Source organism: Neomonachus schauinslandi, chromosome 14, assembly GCF_002201575.2.
Source record: "Neomonachus schauinslandi chromosome 14, ASM220157v2, whole genome shotgun sequence".
Lineage (NCBI taxonomy): Eukaryota > Metazoa > Chordata > Mammalia > Carnivora > Phocidae > Neomonachus > Neomonachus schauinslandi.
In genome coordinates, this window is record NC_058416.1 from 54,848,616 (window position 1) to 54,875,394 (window position 26,779).

At 41.3% G+C, this 26,779-nt stretch overlaps 1 protein-coding gene across 3 annotated transcripts in view; it reads right to left on the reverse strand.

Moving 5' to 3' along the window:
- Nucleotides 1–26,779, reverse strand: part of EPB41L3 (erythrocyte membrane protein band 4.1 like 3) — a 142,301-nt gene that overhangs the window by 74,235 nt on the left and 41,287 nt on the right. For all 3 annotated transcript variants that reach the window (XM_021686037.2, XM_021686034.2, XM_021686038.2), the window contains exons 2-3: nt 12,533–12,732; nt 7,954–8,151 (exon numbers count right to left, since the gene is read on the reverse strand). In XM_021686037.2, coding sequence (XP_021541712.1) covers nt 7,954–8,151; nt 12,533–12,721 — 387 coding nt within the window. In that variant the 5' untranslated portion in view covers nt 12,722–12,732. The remainder of the gene's footprint in view (nt 1–7,953; nt 8,152–12,532; nt 12,733–26,779) is intronic.

Below are 26,779 nucleotides of genomic sequence, written 5' to 3' on the forward strand. Positions count from 1 at the left end.
AACTTACCTAAAATTATTCTATATTAAGGCTAAGAGCTGAGCCAAGCCTGAACTTTGTTCCATATACCAATTTAAAGAGCCTCTGTATTATATCTCCAGCTCCTTTCCTCTTCTTCAAAAATGAAACAATGTTGCTTCTAAGTCCTACACTTCACATAGTACCTTATCTCATGAGAGTATAACCAGAAGCAAAGGCTTGGCAATCGCTTTCAGAAATTAGGTTTAAGAAGTTTTGAGAGAATGAATTCTTTCCATAGACTCAACCTGTCTCTCTCGGACAGGATCTGTTCAAAGCCTCAGAGCCCTTTTGCTCCCAGGGAGGCCTAATTAATCCACTCCAGGTCTAGAGTCAAGCTGCCAGTTTATTAAAAGAGACACCTATTAGGGTGTCTATTGCAGATGTGCTTCACGGAAGTTTCAAAGCCTTCCAGCCACCACCAAAGGGGAGGGAAGGAGAGAAAGAAAGGAGACAAGAAAGTGAACAGAGGAAACACTTTGGTGGTCTTGTTTCCCAACTTACCCCAAAACCACATACATTAACTACAAAATTTTAAAAAATCAATTTTGATGTCAAAAGCTTACAGAATTACAAATAAAAGAGATATTCAAGAATCTGATGTATTATTAAATAATTTGAAAAGTAGATCTTTCTCCTTCTTTTCCTCTTTTCATCCCACCATTTCTCAAGCCCAAACTGGAGGTAAATACTATGTTTTGGTTTGCTCCTTCTACAGCTATAGACTTGGAATGTTTTTGAAGCCACAGTGAAGAGATCTCTGGAGCAGAGGGAAGGAGATCTGGGTTCTTGGCCTTCTCTACCCATTCTAGGCTGTGGGTCCCCGGGCACACCATTAACTCCATTAACTGCTCTGGGCCTATTTCCTCATCAGTGAAATGAGGTAGAAGACAAAGTCATTTCCAAGGTCCCTTTCAGATTTAAGATTGTGTGACTCTATGAGTAAGACAATCCTCTTTTAAGCTTCACATCTGACTCATTTGGTTTCCAGTGCCTGGAACATAATAGGCCCTCAAGAAATACTTTATATGAAAGCCTCTGCAAAATTAACAAAACTCCCTGGGAAGGGGGGGCGGTTTGCACACAGTGTGATGTTAGTTTTACAGATTGAAATGGTTATAAACAAACAGAAAAAAGAATTTGCATTAAGGCAAATAATAATTAAAACTCAAATGATTCACTTCCTTTTTTTAAAAAAATACTTCAGTGCCTACTCTGTACACACTGATTAATGTATTCTGGAAAATACAAGGACTTTAATGAGGTATCTAAGTGATATGTCGAAGCTGTAATATAGGTCCACGGCTAGGAAGACCCCTGAAACAGCTGGGCCAGCTCAACCTATGTGAATGGGAGGTTGTGGTCACCACACAAGGGACCGACAGTCCACCATATCGGGAGACTCGTCCTGAGGAGGGAAATGAGCAATGTCTTGGTCTAACGTAAGGAAGCACTTTCTTAGCTTTCAGGGCCAGGACTGAGTTACAGGGGGCGTGAGCTGCACTCAGCATGTGGAAGCACACCGGGTGCTAGGTGGGATGGCTGTCCGTCTGTCACACCCAAGAATGGCACTTGGAGTAACAAGTGTTCTCTCTTTTACATGGTCTTTCCCTAAACCTCAAATAAAGCTTAAACCTAGTGTGCTAAGGGGAATTACTTCTGGAGAAGCAGCGAAGAGAGCAAACCTTCCCCTGAACTCAGAGAAAGGTGTCAGTGGTTGACCCACCATCTCATAAGGGTCTGTGGCCATAAGGCCACAAACAGAATAAAGGAAGTTAAAAGATTCTGTCCAGAGCACATGTGACAACTCTCAGAGATAAAACTGGGGAAGATTCGGAAGGAGGTGACATTTAAGCAAGTAAACTAGACACAAGAACATGAACTATAACCTGAAATTTTAATCACGGGCTGGGAGAAGTAGAAAACTAGGATTATTTTTCAGCCTGAAAGACTGTTTCCTTCATTAAACAACAGGTAATGAACATCTTTGTCAAAATCAAGCCCTGTGGGGTAAGCAGCACAAGATACCCAAGACTGCTCTCCGGAGCAGGTGAACGGCCCGCAGAGTGGCGTGCGTTGTGCTTGTGACTCCCACCTGCCTGCACGCAGAGCAGGCAAGCTTATTTCATCAAATCAGCAACACGAGGGGATCAGAAAACACAGTGGGAACGTGAAGAGTGAGAGAAACAGTAATGTCAAAAAGCAAACCTAGCGTTTCAGCATCACAACATTAAGACCATGGACATGCACCAAACGACTCTCTCGTCAGGCCTTAACTCCACTGACAATGGGCAGTAAAAGCCAAAGAATTCCTCAGTGATTTTTCCCTTTGACACAGCATCAAACCCCCAATGTGTACAGATGCTCAGATTCCAAGATTCACTCAGCTTCCGAACCCCCACCTGGTCCAGTGACATACTGCAGGGTTTGATCACTCGATTTCTTCACATTCATACTCCTAAATTTTAACCTTACTATTGTTTAGAGGGTTTAACAGACCATGTCTACACTGATGATGGACTATGAGAATTTATTACTTTTTAAAAATGAAAACCAGGAGAAAAGATTTAACAATTTTGCAAGCCTCAATGAGGACAAATCTGAACACCGTGGAAACATTTAGTACTGGTTATGCCAGGTAAATGAGAAGGTGTGTGTTAACAGTGCTTGTGTTCCTACAGCTGCACCCAAAAGTCATCACACAAGGAAACCAAGTTAATTAAAGTCTTTTCATCCTCAGGAGTCCCCAGGGGCATTGGTCTTCAAGCAGGAGAGCTGCTGCCCCTGGACTGAGGCCTTCAGTTGCAGCACATGACAGATGGTATGATGTGGTAAGGTATTAAGTTGAACAGAGACCCACTGAGAGGTTAAAGCGGAATTTACACAATTACACAGACTCAAAAATTCTGTGATTTAATGCAGTGTTGAATGAATGATACTTGTATGTACTGGTTTGGAAAAAATCCTTATTTTCTACTTTTTCCAATTAATTATTATTTCTTAAAATCTGTGAAAAGTAACAGGTGCTCTGATCAGCTTTGTTGGATTATGGCAATTCTATTTGCTGTCCAGTCAAGGACTTCCAAAGCAACTATAAGGTACTTTAATCACATAACCCATACAAATTGGAAAATTCAGACCTTGAATTTGTTTTTCCAACCAAATCCCAGTAAGTAGAAATATGAAATAGAAAAATGAATTGGACAGTTAATTGAATCATGGGCAAGACAGAGCATTTGGAAATTTTTTAAACAGTCCCTTCCTGACAAATGGTTAGAGGGTAACAAAAAGCACATTTAGGACATGGTGCCATAAATTTTCTTACCCTCTCTGGTTCCTTAGAAGCATCTCTATGGCATCAAGAAATGCTTGTTGGAGCTAACTGCCCTGTGTCTGTGCTTGCTTGGGATTCTGAACCATTCTGGAGTGACCTGAATGATACTCAGTCATGGAGCCCATTCAACCAGTGGACCTCTGGACACAGCCAAACCTGGGGGGCAGGCTTTTATGGTTTCACCGTTGCACCTAAGTAGCTCCATTTGATTTGCCCCAATCTGGATAGAAACCTCTCTCCAGTGTGGCCGATTCACTGGCATTTTCCCTGGAGGTATTAGTTCTGTGTGGATTTAACTGGGTCCATAAACACTAAGTCTCCCTCACCATTGGATCAGCAATATTTAGGGGCTAAATGGAGTGAGGTGGAGTTTCATATGCATAGAGAAACACAGCAGGTTCCTCGTAAGTCACACCTGCAAGGTAAACCCTCTATAGCTTGTCCAGTGATGCACTAGACTCCTCGCCCAATTGGGGTTTCTTGGGGGAAAACAAATCAAACTACGCCATAAAACAGCTTGAACATTTTACGAAAGGAGCAGCAAACTTGTATTATGAAATATGGTCCCAAATTTCAGATCATGTCTGACTTATTTTCCTAAAACCAAATCAGACTAGATTAGAACGGTGCCCAAACAAGAGAAAACATTTCTAATTGGATGGTCATTAGGAAATACATTGTGTGCTAATCAGTCAGACCGAAATGAGTCCACAGAACACAGAAGCAATGTGACTAAGATGTGGTGAGCACAATTTCCTTCACTGCATGTGACTGGGATATTTTTCTTTATTTTCTCTTTTAAAATTCATGTCCAAGAAATAAACAGCACCCATGATAGTAAACTGGCTACAGGAAGTTGCTGGTGTTCTCTAATGGGCCAACAGTAGTAAGAAGGGAGTAGCAGTATTAGTAATTCTGCTGGGCATACATGAAAATAGGGTAGCATGTAAACATTTGCCAAACATATATATCAAGATGCTTAAAAGATGGTCTTCTCAGAAGATCTTTTCTTCTATTTTACTCATAATAAAATTTTCTTATATTTTAGATGATCAAGACTTAAGAGTTTGAAAAAAATTATTGAGGAAATAGTCAAATGGAAAAACACTGAGTGCTACAATGATCTAAGCCTACTGTTGGAAGGGAAGCATGAAAAAGCCAGCATGATTGGAAAAGGCTTCTATCTCTACATGAAGAGAGAGGAATTGAAGACTTAAGGGTTCAGTCACTGGGGTCAGACGTCAACCAATCCTGTATCTTGCTTTTTCAGGTCGCTGGCTCTGTCCCACTGCAGCACCATGCGGTGAGGGGAAATGCTACCCTGTGGTTTCAAAAAAAGAAGAGAGAACAGGGCTGTGCTAGTCGTGCGTACCCGCATGCATATGAGAGTGTCTGTGTGTGTGTGTGTGTGTGTGTTGACAGGGGGTCCTTTATATGTGACTATAAATTCTCATGATGAAGTCATGGCAGAGGTGAGCTTTGTTGATTTTGATGGTGTAGTCATGAAGGCATCAAATAAGCCATGGGGGAAAACACTTAGGCATAGAGATTTCATTAAAATGCCTTTTTTGATGCCTTACTAAATGCCAAAAAAGTTACATCTGTTACTTTAACATCTGTTAACTTCCTTAATTCACCTACAACTGTATGTGTTGGGGACAGGAATTAGGGAGCAATTCTGCTTTTTCAATTCAGATTTTTGTGTGTCACTTCTCTCCATGAATCTTAGATAGGAAGGGGCACTGGAAGTTGTCTGGTCTGAGATTGCATCTGAGGGGCTGATGGTTTCCATAAATGCACCTACAGTTTCTGCTGGAATCCTCCTACAGAACACACATCACAAGGTTGACAGCAATAATTTAAAACATTTGTTTTCTGTTTGCTTAAAAATCGGACCTCCCATAACTTCTACCTTAGTTTTACTTTCTATACCTTAAACAATGTATGTTAAGACATTCAATGCCAACTTTTCCAACTAACTGGAAGTAGCTATCCTCTCCCCTCCAAATCTAGAAGGGGACAAGTGGAGATTTTTTTATTTAACACGTTCTATTTCTCTAATCATTCTTCATACGAGGTTTCCAGATCACTCACCATGCTATAACTCTCTGCTGAAAAAGCTCAAGAGTTCAGTTATTCCATTAAATAGCTACCACTTATTAAGAATATGTTATGTTGCAGAAAGGGTTTAAATTAAGCACCTGCTTTAATCTTCACAATAATGGCTTTTTGAGGCAAGTATTTCCACCCCCATTTTTCTGGTCAGGAAACCAAGGTTCAGAAAGCTAAAGTTCCTTGAAATCACATGGGTTACAAATAGATAAATCTGTTTTCGCACCTGGGTCTGGTGGCTCCAAAGAGCGCTTTCCCGTATGAACTCATGAACAAGACGCAGGGGATGGGATCTCTCTGGCCCAGGATCTGGGCACTGGCCACATTCAGGGAAACCACATGTGCTGCTTTTCCACAGAAGCCACTGTGACCGCATGGAAGTTTCTGACAGCTACACCACACCGCTGGTTAACGCTGAGTTTGTAATCGACTTGAACCCAAAGATTACTTTCACCCAAGCTGTCATTAAGTTTGACCACCCCTTCCCCCAACACATTTACAGAGTGAAGTCTGGCCTCCCGTCCTGCTAAACATTATCTTGCTACTTTGTTTCCATGTCACACACTGTCCACTTCATGAGAAACCCAGATTTTGGCACATGGCCTCTTAGTCACTTAAAAATACTGTTCAGCGATTTGTTATGCATGTGCCTTCATCCAAGACGTTGATAAAAACTCTGTGTAAAGGGGAGCGAAACTGAAGGACACCTTCCCTAGGGCAATGTTTTTCAACCACCATTTACCTACTATACCCCATGTGCCCTGCCAGCCAAGGTTTTATGTTCCACAGTTTGTATCTAAAGTCCACAGGCACTTTGAATATGCGTTTTCAGCTATATCTTGTTGCCACCTTGAGAACCATATAGCTGATTCACAATCCATTTTTCTTATTCAACCAGTCATTACCATGCCCAAATTTCTCTATTTTCTCCACAAGTATGCCAGTCAGTAGTGACCACATTTTCTTCAACTACCAATGTCTGTTGTAAAACTGAAAATACTCTGCTGGCCAAGGATTTTGTGTCCCAGAAAAAGATTCTTCTATCAACTTTAGGGTGCCTGGGTGGCTCAGTCAGTTAAGCGTCTGCCTTTGGCTCAGGTCATGATTCCAGGGTCCTGGGATCGAGCCCTGTGTGGGGCTCCCTGCTCAGCGAGGAGTCTGCTTCTCTCTCTCCCTCTCCCCCCTGCTCCTGCTTGTGCGCTTTCTCTCTAATAAATAAAATCTTAAAAAAAAAAAAGAATCGGGTGCCTGGGTGGCTCAGTTAGTTGAGCGACTGCCTTCAGCTCAGGTCATGATCCTGGAGTCCCGGGATCGAGTCCCACATCGGGCTCCCTGCTCAGCAGGGAGTCTGCTTCTCCCTCTGACCCTCCCCCCTCTCATGTGCTCTCTCTCTCATTCTGTCTCTCAAATAAATAAATAAAATCTTAAAAAAAAAAAAAAACCTTAAAAAAAAATCTGTAAACTTTATAAAAAATTATTATAAAAGAAAATAATACACACAGAGCAGAAGAGGTGAACTGTGTAGACATGTGATGGGAGGGGCTGGTGGGAAGGGCTGCGTGATGTCCCCGCGTGATGAAGGGCAGGCGGCTGAAGCAGGAGGAATAAGCTCTTGCAATGAAAACGTTCAATCTGAAGCTGAATCACCTTGCTGAAAGAGCAAGCTGCCCCCTCCGAGCTGTGGAGAGAAGGCGCCGTGGCTCCTGCACACCCAGACCCACTCTTGTGGTTTCAGTTCACGCCCTGTGTGTGTGTTCTCCGTGACACGTGGAGAATCCACCCGTCTCCACTGCTATGGACAGGTTCGTGTTGTTCTCATCTGTTAACTTGGTCTTGCCAAGCATTTCTGACAAAAGTCATTCAACTGCTCCTTCTCTGAGAGGAATTTTAGTTTTCTTTACGAAAAGAACAAAGGATAGTAGACCCCTTTACACTCAGGCTGCAATGCCCACCGTGATGTACATTTAAAAAATTACTCTAAGAGGAGGACATTCACCGTTCAAATGATCCTACCAATCTACCAATGCTATGTACAGAAATTTACAAGTTCATACCAATTAAAAGTTGCAATGATTCAAATACAAAAGATATTAAATAATTTAAAATAGAAAGAGTAAAATTATTTGAATAGAAAAAGTAAAACTACTCAAGTAGAAAAAGTAAATTCATTTAAATGATAGCTCATAAGATATTGAAGAAAAGCCTGATTTTTAAGGCCCCCAGCTTTTTTTCCTACCATGGAAAGTGTTAGAGATTTTTTTTTTAAATTAAGATCACATTTTTCTTTTGATTGTAACATTTTGGAGACATTATAAGTACTTTTAGTAATTTGATCTCCTGTTAGAGACTTTGGAAAGAATTTTGTATTTAGAAACTGGGTCTGAATAACTTTCCAGAGTTCTGAAAACAAGAACGCATCTTGTATGTCTCATACCAACATTCTCCAGTTCTCAATACCTGGGACAAAAAAGATTTTTAAATATGCGCTCACCTCCACGTCACAGGTATATTCTGATCCATCCAGAAGTATCACTTTGCACTGCATGCTTTTAGGCTTTTTGACAATCTTTAATGGAGATCGAGATAGTTTACTGCTAGATGATTTCTGAGAAAGTTTATCGTCTTCCAATTGCTGATATTCGAGCTGTTTTGCAGCCCCAGCAGCGAACTCCCGTTCCTTGTCAGTGACCTGTGAAGAGCAAACAATGAACAGTTTTCACTGCAAGACAGGAAATAAATATTGCATTGCTCAGGCAAGAGCAAAACCCTTCAGACATAGGCTTTCCTATTTGCCAGAGCAAGAGAGATGTCTGCATCAGGAGACTGAATGGATAAGTATGCATACATGGATATTTATAATGCTAATGGTTTCACCTAAACAACTTCTGCCATTTAAATGTACCAACGGGGCTGCATTTCAGTTTGACTTGAGGGTTTAATTTAGAAGCACGGAGTTAGCAAATGCCAAGACTTCACTAAACAAAGGAGGATACAAATGGACTCCTGACATTTGTAAAATGTAAAAGGCATTAGACAGTACAGGTCTTTAAAATAAATCATTTAGATTTTATCTACTGTACTCTATTTTCTTCATTCACTGGATCCTTCTGTATTCTATGACCCACAACACCCCATATACATATAAGGTATCTTACAAACTTTAAGGCCTAGAGAGCTTCAAGTATTAATCTTCTCAGTAATTTTACAACTGTTACAGCTCTAAATCAATTCAATGAAGCCAGCAGCACTGAAATTCATCACAAAGTAATCCCCTTAATCTGTTTCCCCCCTCACTGTAATGAGCCAGTGTAAGAGCAGATCACATCTGTCCAAAAGCTTTAATCTGCTTTCAAAGCACAACAATGTAGTCCAAGCTAGACTCAGAACTGCAGAATATGTCCTGAGGAACAGTTAATTCTCCCTTGAATCAATAATTACTTGGAAATCTCTCTGTGCAACTATTCTCTTTATACCCCCCTGGCTTTATATATGTGTGTGTTTACATACATATATTTCATTGAAGTACAGTTGACACGATATTACAAATAGTTTCACCTGTACAAAATAGTGATTAAACAACTCAATACATTATGCTGTGCTCACCGCAAGCGTAGCTAGCATCTGTCACCATACAATGCCCTCTTCTATTAAATGACCACCAATGGTATTAATGTGCAAATTCAACTCATGGACCAGACTATCGTTTCCACTAGTCTGCAAATGCACACTGACAGACCAAAGAAAGACATGTTGCAAAATTCAGTTTAGGCCTCTTGAGTGAGCATGAAATTTCTTCTCTCACAAACATACTATCTTCCTAGTAGCTAAAAGCACATGACCTTGACAATAAAGGTTTATTTAGATTTATCCCTTCAACTTTCCTTTCTTATTAGTGGCTACAATTTTATGACACTCTAATCACAAGGTTATCTTCTGATATATTTATTTTGGATTTTAGGTATGAATTTCTGCTTTTATAAAGTCATTTTCTATCTGGTTTTCCCTCCAAATTATAAATACAGTCCTTTCCTCCACTACTTTACACAGGAATTCAGGGCAAAGTTGTGAGACATTCTGCAGAATAAAAAGACCAATTTGCTGAGTGAAGAGACCATGAAAAAATTGAAAAAACAACTTCAAAGGCCAAAATAGTTGAGAAGGCTAGAGGTAACTAAAACAAATAAATAAAAGAAAACCTGCTCTGGCAACTTGGTCCAACTTTTTTTTTTTTTGACTATTAGTTTTTCATATCAAAGTATTAAAATGGTGCTGCAAAAAAGTCAAACAATTCTGGTCTTAAGCTAGTTGAAGAAGTTTAGTAACCTTGGAATTTTTTTTAAGATTTCTTTATTTTACTGAGAGAGAAAGAGAGAGGGAGCGTGCATGAGCAAGCATGGGGAGAGGGGCAGAAGGAGAGAGAGAATCTCAAGCGGATTCCCCACTGAGGGCAGAACAAGACACAGGGCTCAATCTCAGGACCCTGAGATCATGACCTGAGCCGAAATCTAGAGTCGGCCGCCTACCTGAGCTACCCAGGCACCCTGGTAACCTTGGAATTTTATATGATATATTTGCTAAGTGCTTATAACTCTTTAGCTCTTTTTTTTTTTTTTTAAGATTTATTTATATTAGGGAGAGAGAGTACAAGTGGGGGTAAGGGCAGGAGAGGGGGAGAGAGAATCTCAAGCCCCAAGCCTGGGGGGGTGGGGGCTCGATCTCAGGACCCTAAAATCATGACCTGAGCCGAAACCAAGAGTCGGATGCTTAACCAACTACAGTGCGGTGCCCTAAGACTTTTGCACTTTTAATTCACATTTTCATTTCATTACAGGCAAAGTCAACAGAAGCTACGTTTTTATTTAAATCTCACTACCTGGAATCAACTTTTTCTCTGTATTGAGGAAGATGAAATTTCATTTTTCCTCTAATAAAATAAAAGTATCTGTATGAGACTAAGCTTTCTGGGCTACTTAGAGGTCAACTCCAGACACCCCTGAGACCACCAGTATTCAAAGGAAGGTGTTGTTTCCAAAACATTTAAAGCAAGAACCCATCAATGAGCCTCTCATGCACATATTTTCAACAACTTCAGAAGAGCAGACCAAGGACCTCAAATGAAACATCCATTGTAGTCACATATAATTCATTACAATTTAAAAATATCAGTATCGGGGCACCTGGATGGCTCAGTCGTTAAGCGTCCGCCTTCGGCTCAGGTCATGATCCCAGGGTCCTGGGATCGAGTCCCGCATCGGGCTCCCTGCTCTGCGGGAAGCCTGCTTCTCCCTCTCCCACTCCCCCTGCTTGTGTTCCTGTTCTCACTGTGTCTCTCTCTGTCAAATAAATAAATAAAATCTTAAAAAAAAAAAATCAGTATCAACCCTTTTGGTAAATCCTCTGTTTCACTGAATCCTCATGACAGCTCTGGGAGGTAGGTATCTAGGTCTCCTTACCCTCATTTACACATGGGAGAGAAAAGGACAAAGGGTACAGTCTCCACAAATTTCCTCCATAAAACTAGTACCCTGGAATTCAAATCCAGCCAAGCCCATGTTTTCATCGTCATGGACTACCAAAATGTACTTCATTTTACCTCCAACATAACTGGGCTCCTAGCCTGAATCAAGGAGACAAGAGCAGAAGAACCTGAGAAAACGATCTTTTCTGATCTCTTCATCTTGTGAACAAGGAAGCTGAGGCTCAGAGGCTGAATGTGTTCTTGGAGATCCCTAAAATATCTAGGGAAGAGGCAGGATTAAATAGTTCTCCTGGCTCCGCAGCCAGTTACCTTTCCCTCAAAGGGCTTTAGTATCATTTCTCTCATTTTGTTTCAGACATCTGATTTCCAGAAGATAAAACACATGTATCACGTCTCGGCCCAGAAACTCTTTCTTCTGTACAATTATCTCCCACTCTCACATTTATTTCATTTCAGAGTTAAGAGGAAAGAACGGGGAAAAAAAAATCCAGTCTAGTAATTTTAAATTGCTGAAGGTTTAAAAACAAAACACCACAATCCTCACATCTCCAAAAAAATAAACGGTGAAGGAAAACCATGATGACAACAATGGCCCCTTAGATTTTGTTTAATAAGCTGGAAGGATAACCTCCAGCTCCCCATCATGAAACATTTTATATCAGACACAGCATCTATTTACAGAACATGAAAATAAATGTTATTTTTAATACTGCTTAAAAGCAGAACATAAATACCATGGGAAAAGAAATGATCAGGTTGTAAACATAGTTTAATGTTATAATAATGTGTTGTGCCTTCCAAAGAATTTCACTAACATGCTGATTTCGTGTCTCTTCTCTCAACATCCTGTACAATTTCTAGCTTGACACATATACTTCCAACCTAGAAAAAGGTCAATCGTTTGCAGGGACTCCCAGATCTGCTTACCATAGCATGAGTTGGTACCCTAACACACGTTGATTTCAGTTTGAAGTTTCAAGCCAAAATAATTTAAACATGGATTCATTCAAAGCCCAAGTATAAACCATGCTTTATATTTTGTATGAAAACTTTTAAAAGAAACAGTCACATTACATGTGACAACTTAAGTATGTCTAGATAATGGAGCTGAACATACACGCACATCAGGGAGGGAAAGAGACCCACCTGAACATTCACTAAAAGTAGGGGGCAACATTAGGATCAGAGTGACCCCTGGGAAGAATCAAAAGAGCTCTAACGCCTAAGCATGAATAAAAGTTAGGAGCCTAATTAAAGCCACTGGTGTGGTGTCTAGCCTTCCTGTAAACCCAGATAAAACCAATAACCTGCAGTACAGATTTCAGGGTGGGTGTAAGTGTTTTAATCAAATGAGGGAGTTACCAAGCAAGGTTGTGGAATGTCATTCACTGAAAGTCTTAAAATAGCGTAAATTTCCATCTGCCTGGGACCAGAAGGGGTAAACAGATGACCCCTCATAGTTTCCTCTAGTGCTAAGAGACCAAGGTCGGCCCCGACCCTGGAAAAGGTCAGTAAACATTCCTGAATTGGGTTTCTGGGTGATGCTAGCAGGTGCGGGGGAGCCGGTGGCGGCCTGGGTCCTGGGGCTCACCTCCTTCCTCACAGGGGTGCTGTGCGCCGCGGCCTCGAACTGCTCTAGGGCCTGGTGCTGCTCCTCGCCGCTGGGTTCAGGCCCTGGGCCCTGCGGCGCCCCCGCGTGCCCCTGCGCCCCCGCCGCCTCCTGGGGCTCGGCCTCCTGCTCGGGCTTGGATTCCGAGTCTGAGCCAGATTCGGTCGTCATGGTTGATTGTTCTGCAAACAGAAAATGGCAAGGTCCCATCACTCGGTGTAATTACCTTCGCTAGGCACAAAAACTAGGATGCTACCTATGGTGAAAGGCTGCACAGAACCACAGTAAAAAAAAAAAAAAAAAAAAAGGGAAACGTGCATGCAATCCAAATACGGTCCGACTGCACGGCCCTAATAGGCGACTTCCATTTACCACAAAGATGGTTCAAAGTGAACATTTAACTAGAAGCCAAAACTTATTTGTAATGATCACAGGTTTTATTCCTATTAGGTTTTTTGCCATAGATGGCCATAAAATGACATTAAAGTAACGGCCTAATAATTACATAACTTAGACACATTTAATTTCAGAAAAATGAATCTTCCGCATCAGCTGGATCTATATTTTAATCTCTGGGAAAGATGATCTAATAATGGAAGTGGATTTTTTTTTTTTGTAAGTGGATTTTTTTTTCTCCTTCCCTCTCCCTTCCTATCTCTACCCAGGGCCCCTGCTCCGCCTCCGGAACCCCTGAATCTATCCATTCTTCCATGAGCAAGAGCCCTTCCTCTGCTTTCTCAGAATCCTGTTAGCCCCTTTTGAGTGAACAGTGACAACTACATTAGAGGCTTCCTCGGTGACGTGGGACGGGTCCCACACTGGACAAGCCCTGGGCGGGGCTGGAGGGAGGCTGGGAGCCTCATCTCTCCCTCCTTCACCAGTGAAAAGTCACAGCTTCTTGCTGGCTTCCTCCTGTTTCCCCCTGACAGTTGAAAGAGGAGTTTGTCTCGGCTCATAAGGGACTCACACAACAGAGTTTAATATATAATAGTCTTCTCTTACACCTAAAAACACCTTCTAAAATAGAACCACCACCTTGTAATGGTTTGCTAGTCAAGACACGTAAATATTTTGTGCCTTAGTTTCCACAGCTACCAAATGAGGGAATTGAACCTGACCATATCCAAAGAACTTAGTCTTTCTCCCCCTCCTAATGGGCATGCTGCTATGCTTAAAGCAGTTTTGTGCTCGAAACAGCAAAAGAGGAGCTGTGCCAGCTGCTACCATGGCATTTTAAGTAATTTCTTATCTTAGATAGATGGTAAATTATCTCAAACCAAATATCCCAGCCTGTCCTATGATTTCCCTTCCTAATTCTAATTTTATGGTAAAAATACCAGGAACAAAGGGCTAGTGTAATACTCTAAAAATGATATGCCCGTTAGTATAATACAGAATTATGCAAACTACTACTCCATAGTAAAATCACCATTTAGTTCTATCTTCACAGCACGCGCTGGGAGTATGTTTAATAACTTGAAGAAGAGGGAACATACAAATACCAATCTATGTTATAAACTAAATGCTACATCCATGTTTCCTATCTAGGGTTCCTTTTTACAATCACCAGCTATTCTTTCTGTTGAATAAAAGACATATCAACTTGGCATGTGCTCAGGTGCCCAAAGCATATGTAAATATCAAGACCAAACACTGAACAAGATAGTGATCCAAATAAAAGGAACACCTTTCCTTTTTTCCTCTTACATTTTAGATTTTTAAGCAAATCTTGAAAGTAAATACTATATTCTCTTTTGTATGATTTTACTAGAAAGTGTTAAGTCCAGAGAAAAGACAGAGAGGAGGAAAGGTGGTGTTATGGTGTAATCCAGAGCCTATAATCAAATTCGACCTTTTAAAGGGAGAGGGTCAATTTTTATTTTATTATGTTAATCACCATTTTTGGTGTAGTGTTCCATGATTCATTATTTGTGTATAACACCCAGTGCTCCATTCAGTATGTGCCCTCTTTAATACCTATCACCAGGCTAACCCATCCCCCCATCCCCTTCCCCCCTAGAACCCTCAGTTTGTTTCTCAGAGTCCATAGTCTCTCATGGTTCGTCTCCCCCTCCAATACCCCCCCTTCATTTTTCCCTTCCTACTATCTTCTTTTTTTTTTTTTAACATATAATGTATTATTTGTTTCAGAGGTACAGGTCTATGATTCAACAGTCTTACACAATTCACAGCACTCACCATAGCACACACCCTCCCCAATGTCTATCACCCAGCCACCCCATCCCTCCCATCCCAACCCCCACTCCAGCAACCCTCACTTTGTTTCCTGAGATTAAGAATTCCTCATATCAGTGAGGTCATATGATACATGTCTTTCTCTGTTTGACTTATTTTGCTCAGAATACCCTCCAGTACCATCCACATCGTTGCAAGTGGCAAGATCTCATTCCTTTTGATGGCTGCATAATATTCCATTGTATATATATACCACTTCTTCTTTATCCATTCATCTGTCGATGGACATCTTGGCTCTTTCCACAGTTTGGCTATTGTGGACATTGCTGCTATAAACATCAGGGTGCAGGTACTCCTTCAGATCCCTACATTTGTAGCTTTGGGGTAAATACCCAGTAGTGCAATTACTCAGTCGTATGGTAGCTCTATTTTCAACTTTTTGAGGAACCTCCATACTGTTTTCCAGAGTGGCTGGACCAGCTTGCATTCCCACCAACAGTGTAGGAGGGTTCCCTTCTCCACATCCCCACCAACATCTGTCGTTTCCTGACTTGTTAATTTTAGCCATTCTGACTGGTCTGAGGTGATATCTCATTGAGGTTTTGATTTGGACTTCCCTGATGCCGAGTGATGTTGAGCACTTTTTCATGTGTCCGTTGGCCATTTGGATGTCTTCTTTGGAAAAATGTCTGTTCATGTCTTCTGCCCATTTCTTGATTGGATTCTTTGTTCTTTGGGTGTTGAGTTTAAGAAGTACTTTATAGATTTTGAATACTAGCCCTTTATCTGATATGTCATTTGCAAATATCTTCTCCCATTCTGTCGGTTGTCTTTGGTTTTGTTGACTGTTTCCTTTGCTGTGCAAAACCTTCTTATCTTGATGAAGTCCCAATAGTTCATTTTTGCCTTTGCTTCCCTTGCCTTTGGCGATGCTTCTAGGAAGAAGTTGCTGTGGCTGAAGTCGAAGAGGTTGCTACCTGTGTTCTCCTTTAGGATTTTGATGGACTCCTGTCTCACATTGAGGTCTTTCAACCATTTGGAGTCTATTTTTGTGTGTGGTGTAAGGAAATGGTCCAGTTTCATTCTTCTGCATGTGGCTGTCCAATTTTCCCAACACCATTTGTTGAAGAGACTGTCTTTTTTCCATTGGACATTCTTTCCTGCTTTGTCGAAGATTAGCTGACCATAGAGTTGAGGGTCCATTTCTGGGCTCTCTATTCGGTTCCATTGATCTATGTGTCTGTTTTTGTGCCAGTACCATACTGTCTTGATGATGACAGCTTTGTAATAGAGCTTGAAGTCCAGATTGTGATGCCGCCAGCTTTGCTTTTCTTTTTCAACATTCCTCTGGCTATTCGGGGTCTTTTCTGGTTCCATACAAATTTTAGGATGATTTTTTCCATTTCTTTGAAAAAAGTGGATGGTATTTTGATAGGGATTGCATTAAATGTGTAGATTGCTCTAGGTAGCATTGACATCTTCACAATATTTGTTCTTCCAATCCATAAGCATGGTATGTTTTTCCATTTCTTTGTGTCTTCCTCTATTTCTTTCATGAGTATTTTATAGTTTTCTGAGTACAGAGTCTTTGCCTCTTTGGTTAGATTTATTCCTAGGTATCTTATGGTTTTGGGTGCAATTGTAAATTCTTCTGTCTTGTTGTTGGTGTATAGGAATGCCACTGATTTCTGTGCATTGATTTTATATCCTGACAATTTACTGAATTCCCGTATGAGTTCTAGCAGTTTTCAGGTGGAGTCTTTTGGGTTTTCCATATAAAGTATCATATCATCTGCAAAGAGTGAGAGTTTGACTTCTTTGCCAATTTGGAAGCCTTTTATTTCTTTTTGTTGTCTGATTGCTGTGGCTAGGACTTCTAATACTATGTTGAATAGCAGTGGTGATAGTGGACATCCCTGCCGTGTTCCTGACCTTAGGGGGAAAGCTCTCAGTTTTTCCCCATTGAGAATGATATTCGCTGTGGGTTTTTCATAGATGGGTTTTATGATATTGAGGTATGTACCCAGGAGAGGGTCAATTTTAATAGTCAATTCAATTTGCTGAACTCTCAATTAAGTGCCAAATTTAAGTCACGTATTGCCCATGGTTTAGAAACACAAATAAGTATGTTGTAACCCCCCTCCTCACCCCAAGGAGTGGAAGAAATGGACTCTTCTCAGAATCCATTTTCTCCTTTTTCTTTTTAGTAATTAAACTTTGTTTTAGCTGGTATTCCTTCACCCAGCTTGAGACCACAATGAGTTGAGGCCAGGTGATGAAGTCTGGACCAATGAGAAAAGACAGAATATGTATCCAGTATTTAGGTCATCTTCATAAAGGCAAGTACACTTGCCCTAGGCTTCCTCTTCTCATTGGCTAGGGAAAAATGATCGACATGGTCACCACAGACTCAGTCATGGAGGCCCCAAATTCAGGAGGATGCCAGGGTCACCCCTTCCAACCTGGGCCCCTGCTGTGCTGCTCCAGATTGTTCCACGAAGCAGAAATTCATTTCTGTCTTCCTGGAACCGCACTACGCTTGCTCAGGGCCATTCTAATACATATTCTTCAGACTAAAATTCTACCAAAATATAGTCATGCTCTAGCGGTTCCCATCTCAGTAAAACAAGGTAGCCTTCCCTCAAGCCCACATCCTCCATCGCCTATGACCATATTTCTCTGCTTTCTACTCCTAGCTTCTCAAAAAATTGTGTTGACCCTCACTGTATTCTACTTCCTCCCTTCCCCTCTCCCTGCAAGGACTCCAGTCTGACTCGCACTGAGGTGGACAGTGCCACAGACTACGCACTCTCTTCTTTTCCCATCTCATCTCACCTCTTAGCAGCCCCACCCCAACTTGTCAGCATGTTTCCCTCCCTTGGGGTTCAGAACACACCACACCCTACTGCTTTTCTCCTATCTCTCAGGCTACACCTTCTCGTTCTCTTTTCCAGGCTACTTCCTACCCAACCTCTACATGTGGGATTCTTCTGGAAAATTCAGTTCAGGCTCTCTCCTCTTCTCACTTGACATTTTCTCCCAGCTATTGCTATGCTTTCCCAGGGCTTTAAATACTTCCCAGAAGCCAACTGCTTATAGACTCACATCTCTGGTCTGAACCTCTTCTCTGGGGTTTCAAACCCAACTGCCCACTTGACATTTCTCCCTGATAGCTCACAAGTACCTCTAGAATTTTCTGTCTCAAGTCTGTTCCTCCCCTCCCTCTTCTTCCTCACCCCAATAAATGGCAATGCCATTCTTTCAAGCCAGAATTCCAGAAATCAGCCCTGACATTTCCTTTTCCTTACTTTCTCTAATAGAGGACAAATATGTATTTTGCACATACATATACAAATACCTATATAAAAACATATTTCCAAAATATATCTTCAATTGGTCCCCTGCCACTATGCAAGCTATCACTTGTTTCCTGAACTCCCTAATAAACCTCCTCTTCCCTGTCTATTCCTGCCCACTTCTATTCTGATCTTCATAACACATAAATCTAGTCCTAGCACTCATGTTAATACCTTCCTGATGTGCTTGAAGAAAAATCCAATCTCTTAATTGCCATGGCCTTCCAGCACAAGCCTAGGCCTCAACACCCAATCCATGCCCAGTGGCATTGCCTACCCCCTCTCCCACGACGATCTGGCCACGTGATCTCCTTTTGGTTGGCAAAGCCCAGCAAGGTTTTCTGCCTCCAGGTTTTTTAGACATGCTGTTCTCTGTGAGAACATTCTTTCCTCTGCTCTTCAAGTGGCCAATTCCCCATTTCTCAAGTGTCAGCTTGAGAAAGGCATTCCCTTCTTACATAGCTACTCTATGCGTGGTACCAGTACCAATGTAGTACCTGGGCCACAGTAGGTATTTGAATAATTATTTGAGGAACAACTAATAAAATCAACCCCATTATTATCATATCCACCTACATATGTGAATGTGTAAGAACTGTTCCTTATAGTCTTTAGCAATTGTGAAATCTCTCAAGTGAGGAAAACGTAGGTATTTCTATGTTTAATGGAAAACAGAACTCAGTTACAACTTTCAGAGCTGATATCTCCCTACAGGTAATAGATGCTATCGGTCTAATCACACGCTTTTACCAGTGGGTCAAAGGGTTTTCCAAAAACTCAAAAAGAAAATGTTTAAGTGGTTTAGATAATCTCTGTAAGAGTAACCAGAATTACTAGATCATGAAATCAAAAATAAAATACAAACGACTACTAAAAAAAGTACATTTTTAAAAGATGCTTAGGGGCACCTGGGTGGCTCAGTCGGTTGGGTGTCAGCCTTTGGCTCGGGTCATGATCCCAGGGTCCTGGGATTGAGTCCCGAATTGGGCTCCCTGTTCTGCGGGGAGACTGCTTCTCCATCTGCCTCTATCTCTCTCTCGCTCATGAATAAATAAATAAAATCTTAAAAAAAAAAAAAGATGCTTAATTTTCTTCCCAGGCAGGGCAGTTCTTATAAATATATAAATATAAATCATATTTTAAAAATGTTGGATACCTTCAGTATCTATTTTCTATGAATATCATATTTAAGATTCTCTATTATCTGTGTTTCGGCAAAGAGCTCTAACTTAATAATGAGATGTCAAAATGGTTACTGAAGCAAAACCAGAATCATATCTCAAAATATAAACATTTCAGTTCATTTCACTTTAAAATCTATGTACAATCTTTATAGATCTAATACATGAAAATAATTAGCAGCAAGTAAGCTGTCATGTGTGAGCCTGGACGACAGACTTAATTTCTTTGGTCTCCTGCTTCCTCTTCCATAAAACAAGGGGTTCAGCCTAGAAATTAGTGATGAAGGAGTGAGGTGGGTGTGGGGAAGGGAGTGAAAAATGCCAAACTTCAGATCTTCTTACAGTTTGTCTTCTTACAGAAGTCTCTCACCTCTTTCACCACCTTCTTTCAGACTCCTTGTCTTTGTAAACATAAGGAATTTTTACACAAATGTAGTTTTAGTATAGACTCCATTGGAGTGGACATATCAATGCAACCCAAACATTAAAAAGTTGTCCAATGTGTGTTAAAATAGGAATCTTTCTAAACACATGACCTTAGCCCCTCGATAAACATGAACTAAAAGGGAAAAATTAGTATAAGAACATCCCAATTTTGGGTTTCGGTGTTATTATTCTGGTCATGAAACCATTTTGCGGCCTGCTTTTCTCTTTGATTTCATGATTTGTCCCTAAGGCAGAGAGCCAGCTCTACAAAAACCGAATAAAAATGCAAAATAGAACCCAGCAACCACCTATCAACTATTTAAATAATAAAATAACCTACCATTATTTTCTACCTACAAATATACCATATGATACCTTACTTGTCATAGATCACATAAATCACAGAACCTCAAACCTTGAATAAACTCCTATGCATTTGTCAAATATTTCTGAAGCATATTATTTTCCCCAGCACTACATGCATAATATAATGAATGAAAATTGTTGCTGTTTCTTGACTAATTGTAATAAAATAAAACTTTCATTGCTGCTGAAAGATAGTAGAGCAATAGACCTTAAAAATGTAAGGCTTTGTAGTTCTGGAGTCTCACTAGAATCAATATATAACTCCACATATCTGAAAGGGCGTTAAGTTCAACTGTACCTACGAGTAAACAGCATTGACAGCTTACATCAGTAAATCCAGCTTCAAAACTTTTAAGTCTTCTTCCCTACCCACATTGCCAATACAAGCGAGTGATGAACTGATTTTTAAATGGCAAACAATTAAAAGCATAAGCATCTAAATATAGTACTTCTAACTTTAACTCCTATTTTCATAATTTTAGAGTGTGCACTCACTTCTGGTCTTGTACCCAAACGCCAAAACATTTTCTTAAAGCAGATTTGTAGGATATTTGCATTGCTTTGGCTTTTCTTTTTTCTCATGCTCATTCCTTGCTTTCCTGGATGAACCCTGCCCCTTAAAGTTGCACACTTCCCTTTCCATCTCACTAAACTCGACTATTGTCCAACACTCCCTCCTCTTCTGATATATTCACTTCGGACTAAACATAGCTGTCAATGATTTCAGTTACTAGAAGTGAACACCATCACTTGCAATTCTAAACAGAAAGCGACACAAAATGCTTTGGCTTAAACTCTGCCCTTTCTTGAAACTAAATTTACCTTATCAGCTGTGTTCTACTTCAGCTAAAAAAACAAAGGCTTAGACTTCTAGAAACTCTGAATCCTAAAAGTTGAGGTAAAGACTTTCATTTGAGTATTCCAGTGGAATGGCAAGAGGAATCCTCCATCTTTTCAAGCAACAGGAACTGCATTCATTACGCCTCTCCCAGGGAGAGATTTAGTAAATGACTAAGAAATTAAGAAATAGTGATGAGCCTCCAAGGAGGCCCCGTGCAGGTATAAATGAAGTCACGGTCCCAATCCCCAGTCCGTTTCACCTATAAAAATTGGTCATGGCTTTGTTCCTTTTCAGCTACAATTTTCTATTCCATAGAAGAAAAAAAGTCAATTTATCCTCATCTTTTCCACTTTTAGAACTAGCATTTTAAAATCTCCATCTCCTAACTAAATGACTGCTTAATTAGCTTCTCTATTCAAATTTACCTCCCTCTCTTGCTGATATTAAAATTCAGTCATATTAAAAGACACCAACCTACCAAGGACTTCATGCAGGAAAATGCTCAATGTAAATCTCTGTCATTTACGCATAAAACAGGATTCCTACTGAATAACCAAGCACTTTGTTAAAAAACACACAAAACAAAACAAAACAAAAAACCCTTTATACCATTTACCTACCTTCAGGGATGTAAGACTAAAATGGACAATTTTTTTCTAAAAAAAAGCAAGTTTTTTTCCACTTATATTTCAAATATAAATTCATAGGAGAAGAGAAACTAGTATATAAATGTCAATATTTGTGACTATGGAATAGTATCCACCATCAATTGTGAGCAAACTATAAGATGGTAATATCTCCTGGCGTTTCTACTGGATTCTGCCTATTTGCATTAGAAGAAGGGGGGGAAAAAGGCCCTAGTACCATCCATCTTAGAAAAAAACAAAAAACAAAACCAAAAAAAAAAACAAAACCAAAACAACACAGAAAACCAAGTCAGCCTGCTCTAGGGCTCACTCACACTCTGTTCTTCCACACCCACCATCCCTCCCGCTCCAGTACGGTCCTACCTATTTAGAGCCATGCTTACGGAAGGAATCGTCTTCCCATGTGGTCACCACACTCTTCCTCCCACTCACTCTTCAGGGTGTCCCCCGTTATTCTAGTACACCTCACCAAGGTTACCAATGACCTCCCTACAAGCCAATAAATCCCAGGTGACATCCCTTCTCATCTTTGGATTCTCTGCTTTGGGCACTCTTGATTTTCCTCCTATCTGTTCTGGCTACTCTTTCTAATTTCCCTTGGCTTCTTCATGGCCTGTTTCCTATTTTCTCTTTCTAAACTTGTTAGCTCTCTAGGAGTCCATCACACGCTCTAAACCCTCTTTCTTGGAGAGCTCCTCCATCTCACTTCAAATAAAATTACAGCTCCAAAATAGAAGTTCCTCAGTTTGGAACCTCCCTAAGCTACAGATCCTTATATAGCATTCGACTTCCCACCTTGCTTACCTGGATATCTCAGAGGCACCAGAACTGAACATTTTTCCATCCAAACCCTTGATGCCCCCACGCTCCCAGCCCATCTGTTCTACTGCGGCGGTCTTCCCCATTTCAGTAGGTGGGCTTCCATCTGTCCAGCTGCTCATGCTAGGGACTGGAACAGCACCCCTCTCCTCACTCCCAACTCAGTCTGTGTCATGCCAGTCTACTGCACCTCTTGAGTTGTGCGCAAAGGAGGAAGGCAGCAGAGAGTTCTATCCAGAGGTTACTCATCAGACAAGGGCAGAGCAGTGTGAAAAATCAGCTGCACTTACTTGTGCAAGAGCATGCAGTCTGCTGCAGCTGGGAAATAAGGGGTGTGCGGGGGGTGGCGAGGGGCGATGAGACGAGCCAAGCAGAAGTCAGGTCCCGTGAGGCTGTCTGAACAGGCCAAGGAGACTTCGTGGCATTGCAGAGACCACCACGCTGGTGGCCACAAGGACGACTAACACCAGAAGGGGTCAGCTGGACTTTTTCATTGTTTTGGCTCAAAGTTAGACCAACCTGATAAAGCAAGGAGGCCTCGATGGGGCAGCAGTGGACCGGTTACTCCTCAAAGCACAAAACAGGGGGATTCGGGACCGGTCATTACCAAATATCTTTGAAAACTTAACAACAGAAAGTTGAGATGCTAAGTATTTCTGACCAGCAGCAGGGACGATGGATAGTTTTGTTTTCTTTTCTTTTTTTCAAATAAGCTTCTGGGCCATACTAACTTCAACTCTTATAAGGCAATATACCAACCCCTATTGGCTGACTTTACGATTACAGAAGCAGAAAGCTGGAATTTCTACGAAGATGACGCGATCATTCAAAATTTACTTTCACCATGACGACTGTAAACCTGCCAGGATTACCGATCCATCTTTATGGAGACCAAGATTTCATGACAGCACAGCACATCTACAATTCAGAGTTGGGAATTTAAAAAACAAGACCAAAAAAAAAAAAAAAGACCACAGTCTCCTGCTTCAAAGAGTGTACATCTGACAGGTGACCCTGAGAAGCAAACCAACCACAGCGCCCAGGATGTGAGAAGCAAGCCCAGAGAAGGGGGCTTTCAACAAGCCTGCAGGGGCACAGAGGGCTTCCGCGGGAAATAACCCTCCTTTGATGGAAAAATCATCAGGGCAAACCTTCTGTCGCAAGTGAAATGACTCGTTTTAAGCATTAGGTGCAAGTAAAAATCACTGGCTACTTCAGGAGGACAAAGGGAAATCAGGGATAAATCAAAGTGCAGGAGAGGCACCCTGCTGGGCCAGAAGGACACAAACCAGACTCAAGTGGGCCACGTGCTCTGTGACCTCAATGGAATGCATCTCCTCTTCTGTTCTAAAATTCTGAAATTCTAGTCTTCCTGAGGGCCAGAGATACTGTTGTATTAATAGCATGAAATCTACAGAAATTCTGTCCTTTAAGATAAAAGACGACGGATACTGATTTTCCCCACTGGCCCCCAGGGCATAATGCAACTAGGGCAGGCAATCATGGCGTGCTAGCAAGAAAGCCGGCCTCCCCACCACCACACGGTCAGCTGAAGGCTTCATTAACTGACTCAATTACAGTTTTATGTCACGGAAGCAATACTTTACCCAGATCATCCAAAAAAGCTGAAGGAAAAACTCTTAGTTTATGTAATACATTGGAAAAACCTGGTTAATTTTTGGTAAGCTTTTAGCTTTTCAAGCTTAAAAATGTTTAGAGCTATGTGTGAAGCAGAATAGTTAACAAATGCAGTTTAGAATATAGACAGAGATGATGATTATGAGTATGCTCACCTTAACAATATATATTCGTATTTTCTAATACAAGGGGTGCCAAACACCAGGGCATAAAATCCCACGTATCTTTGAAATAACAAGAATATTTGGTTGTTCCCACAAGCCCCCCAAATACTTTTCAATAAACCAAGGAAGCAGCTGATTGCTATATATATGGGGGCTTCAGTTGGTGAACAGAGTTCAGTGACAGCACTAATAAGACAGGCAAGTTCCTGAGGGGACAAACCACTTGCAAATTAAATCAATAAGAGAGAGTGGCAGAAGAACCAGTTCAGGCTCTGTTCTAGGACATCTGCATTATGATCACTCTGATAAAAGAAGCTGAGTTCCCAGACTGGGTTTCCTGAACTCCAGAGGCTGGGGAAGAGTACCTTATAGGTCTGAGAGTTTGTTCTGCTATTTTAAAGGAAAGTATACATTTATGGCAATGACACAGCTGCACACACTCACCAAATTTCCTTACTTTTGGTTGGAAATTTATTGGTTAAGGCTAGTAATACTGGCTACATCATTTCTTCATGCATTAATACATTCCTCTGACAACATTTCCTAAATAACTGTTATGAGGCCTGGGGATACATCAGATAAAGACAAATGGGTCTCTGCTCTACTGGAGCCTATATTCTAATTGAAGGAGAAAAAAAAAAAACCTGTCAACTACAGACAGATGTTATTAGATAATTCAATCTAAAGTAGATGGCAGCTGCTTACATTGGGTGGTCAGGGAGGGCTTCTCCAAGGAGGGGATATTTAAGCCGACATTCCAACATCGAGAAGCATCTGCCCCATGAAGGCGCAGGGGTTGGGATAATACCTTCCAGAAAAGACTCGTGTCCAGGTCTGAAGAACAAAATGAGCTTGGTGTGGTCAAGAAATGAAAAGAAGGTGGAAGTAGCTGGGACCCAGCAGGTGCAGGGAAGAATGTAGTAGAAGATGTGAGCAAGGGCCAGACTGTGAGGGTCTTGGGTAAGCTGGTTTATGTAGCTGGATTTTATTTTAAATGCAATGGAGCATTTCAAGGTGAGGAATGATCAGGTCTTACTGATATTTTAAAAGACCACTCTGGCCTCTAAGCAAAGGAGTAAGGGTGGGAGGAGGGAGAGTACTTAACAGCTCTGGCAACAGTCCAGGCAAGAGAACCCGGAGCAGGAGAGGAGATGGTGAGGAGGGGCACCCTTCTAGTGCCAGCTGAAGCTCTGACTGGAGCTTTGAGAAGACAGGGGAAATGGATTATGCAGGCAGGAAAACTCTCTTAGAAGCCTTAGGTCTCTTAGAAACACAGGGATCCCTAAAGGTGAAAAGATCACACAGAATGCATTCCCCAGCACGGAGGGAGCCTGCCAACCATCCCGTCAGGTTTCCATCATGATTCCTCTAGGCGGTGTTCCGTCACCTTCAACAAGGGAAATTCTGTCCTCTGTCCTCTGAACCCCATACCATCAGCAATCATCTTTAAAAACATCTCATTCAGGTGAGAAGCAATGCCTGGCTTTCCTTACAACTCAATGTATTCTAGTGGTCTAAGTGACAGCTCCAGTTGAAAAAAGGAAGGAAGGAAGGAAGGGAAGAAAGAAAGAAAAGGAAGGAGGAAGAGGGAGGGAGGGAAGAAAGAAAGAAAAGGAAGGATGGAAGAGGGAGGGAGGAAGAAAGAAAGGAAGGAAGGAAGGAAGAGGGAGGGAGGAAGAAAGAAAGGAAGGAAGGAAGGAAGAGGGAGGGAGGAAGAAAGAAAGAAAGATAAGGAAAAGAAAAAAACAAACAGATGAACGGAAAATCTTTGGCCTTTATGGGTACAGAATGTGTTTCTAGACTTGATCTGAGAACCCAGCTAATGGCTAAATGGCATTTGTACCTATACGTTCTTTTCACACCCAATCTGCCAGAGAATTTTAGTCTCCATGAAACTTTAACATGATCACCACTGAGATGCTGTTATTATCAGGAACCTGAAGAGGTGCCGGTAGAGTTTTTATAGGATTTATACAAGAATTCTGCTAATGCTATGAAAGGATTTTATTTAAGTTTCTAAATTGTGCATCCATGAATTCTAACTTGGTCTGGGTTGTACGGAGAAAACAGCCACCTTACAAAACACAGGGTAGTGTTCCCCCACAGCATATTTACATGTTTGTCACTTTGACAAGAATTTTGTTTTTTTTTAAGATTTTATTTATTTGAGAGAAAGAGAGAGAGAGAGCACACATGCGCACAAGTGGGGGGAGAGGCGGAGGGGGGAGGGAGGGAGAGAGAGAGAGAACACCCTGGAATCATGACCCGAGCTGAAGGCAGACACTTAACTGACTGAGCCACCCAGGCGCCCATTGACAAGCATTTTATTTTTTCTTTTTTTTAAAGATTATTTACTTATTTATTTGACAGAGAGAGAGAGAGAGAGAGAGCACAAGCAGGGGAAGCGGCAGGCAGAGGGAGAAGCAGGCTTCCTGCTGAGTAGGGAGTCCGATGCGGCGCTTGATCCCAGGACCCTGGGATCATGACCTGAGCCGAAGGCAGATGCTTAGGCATCTGAAGGCAGACTGAGCCACCCAGGCATCCTGACAAGCATTTAAATGTATTATTTGCTATCCACCGAAAACACTCTACAGA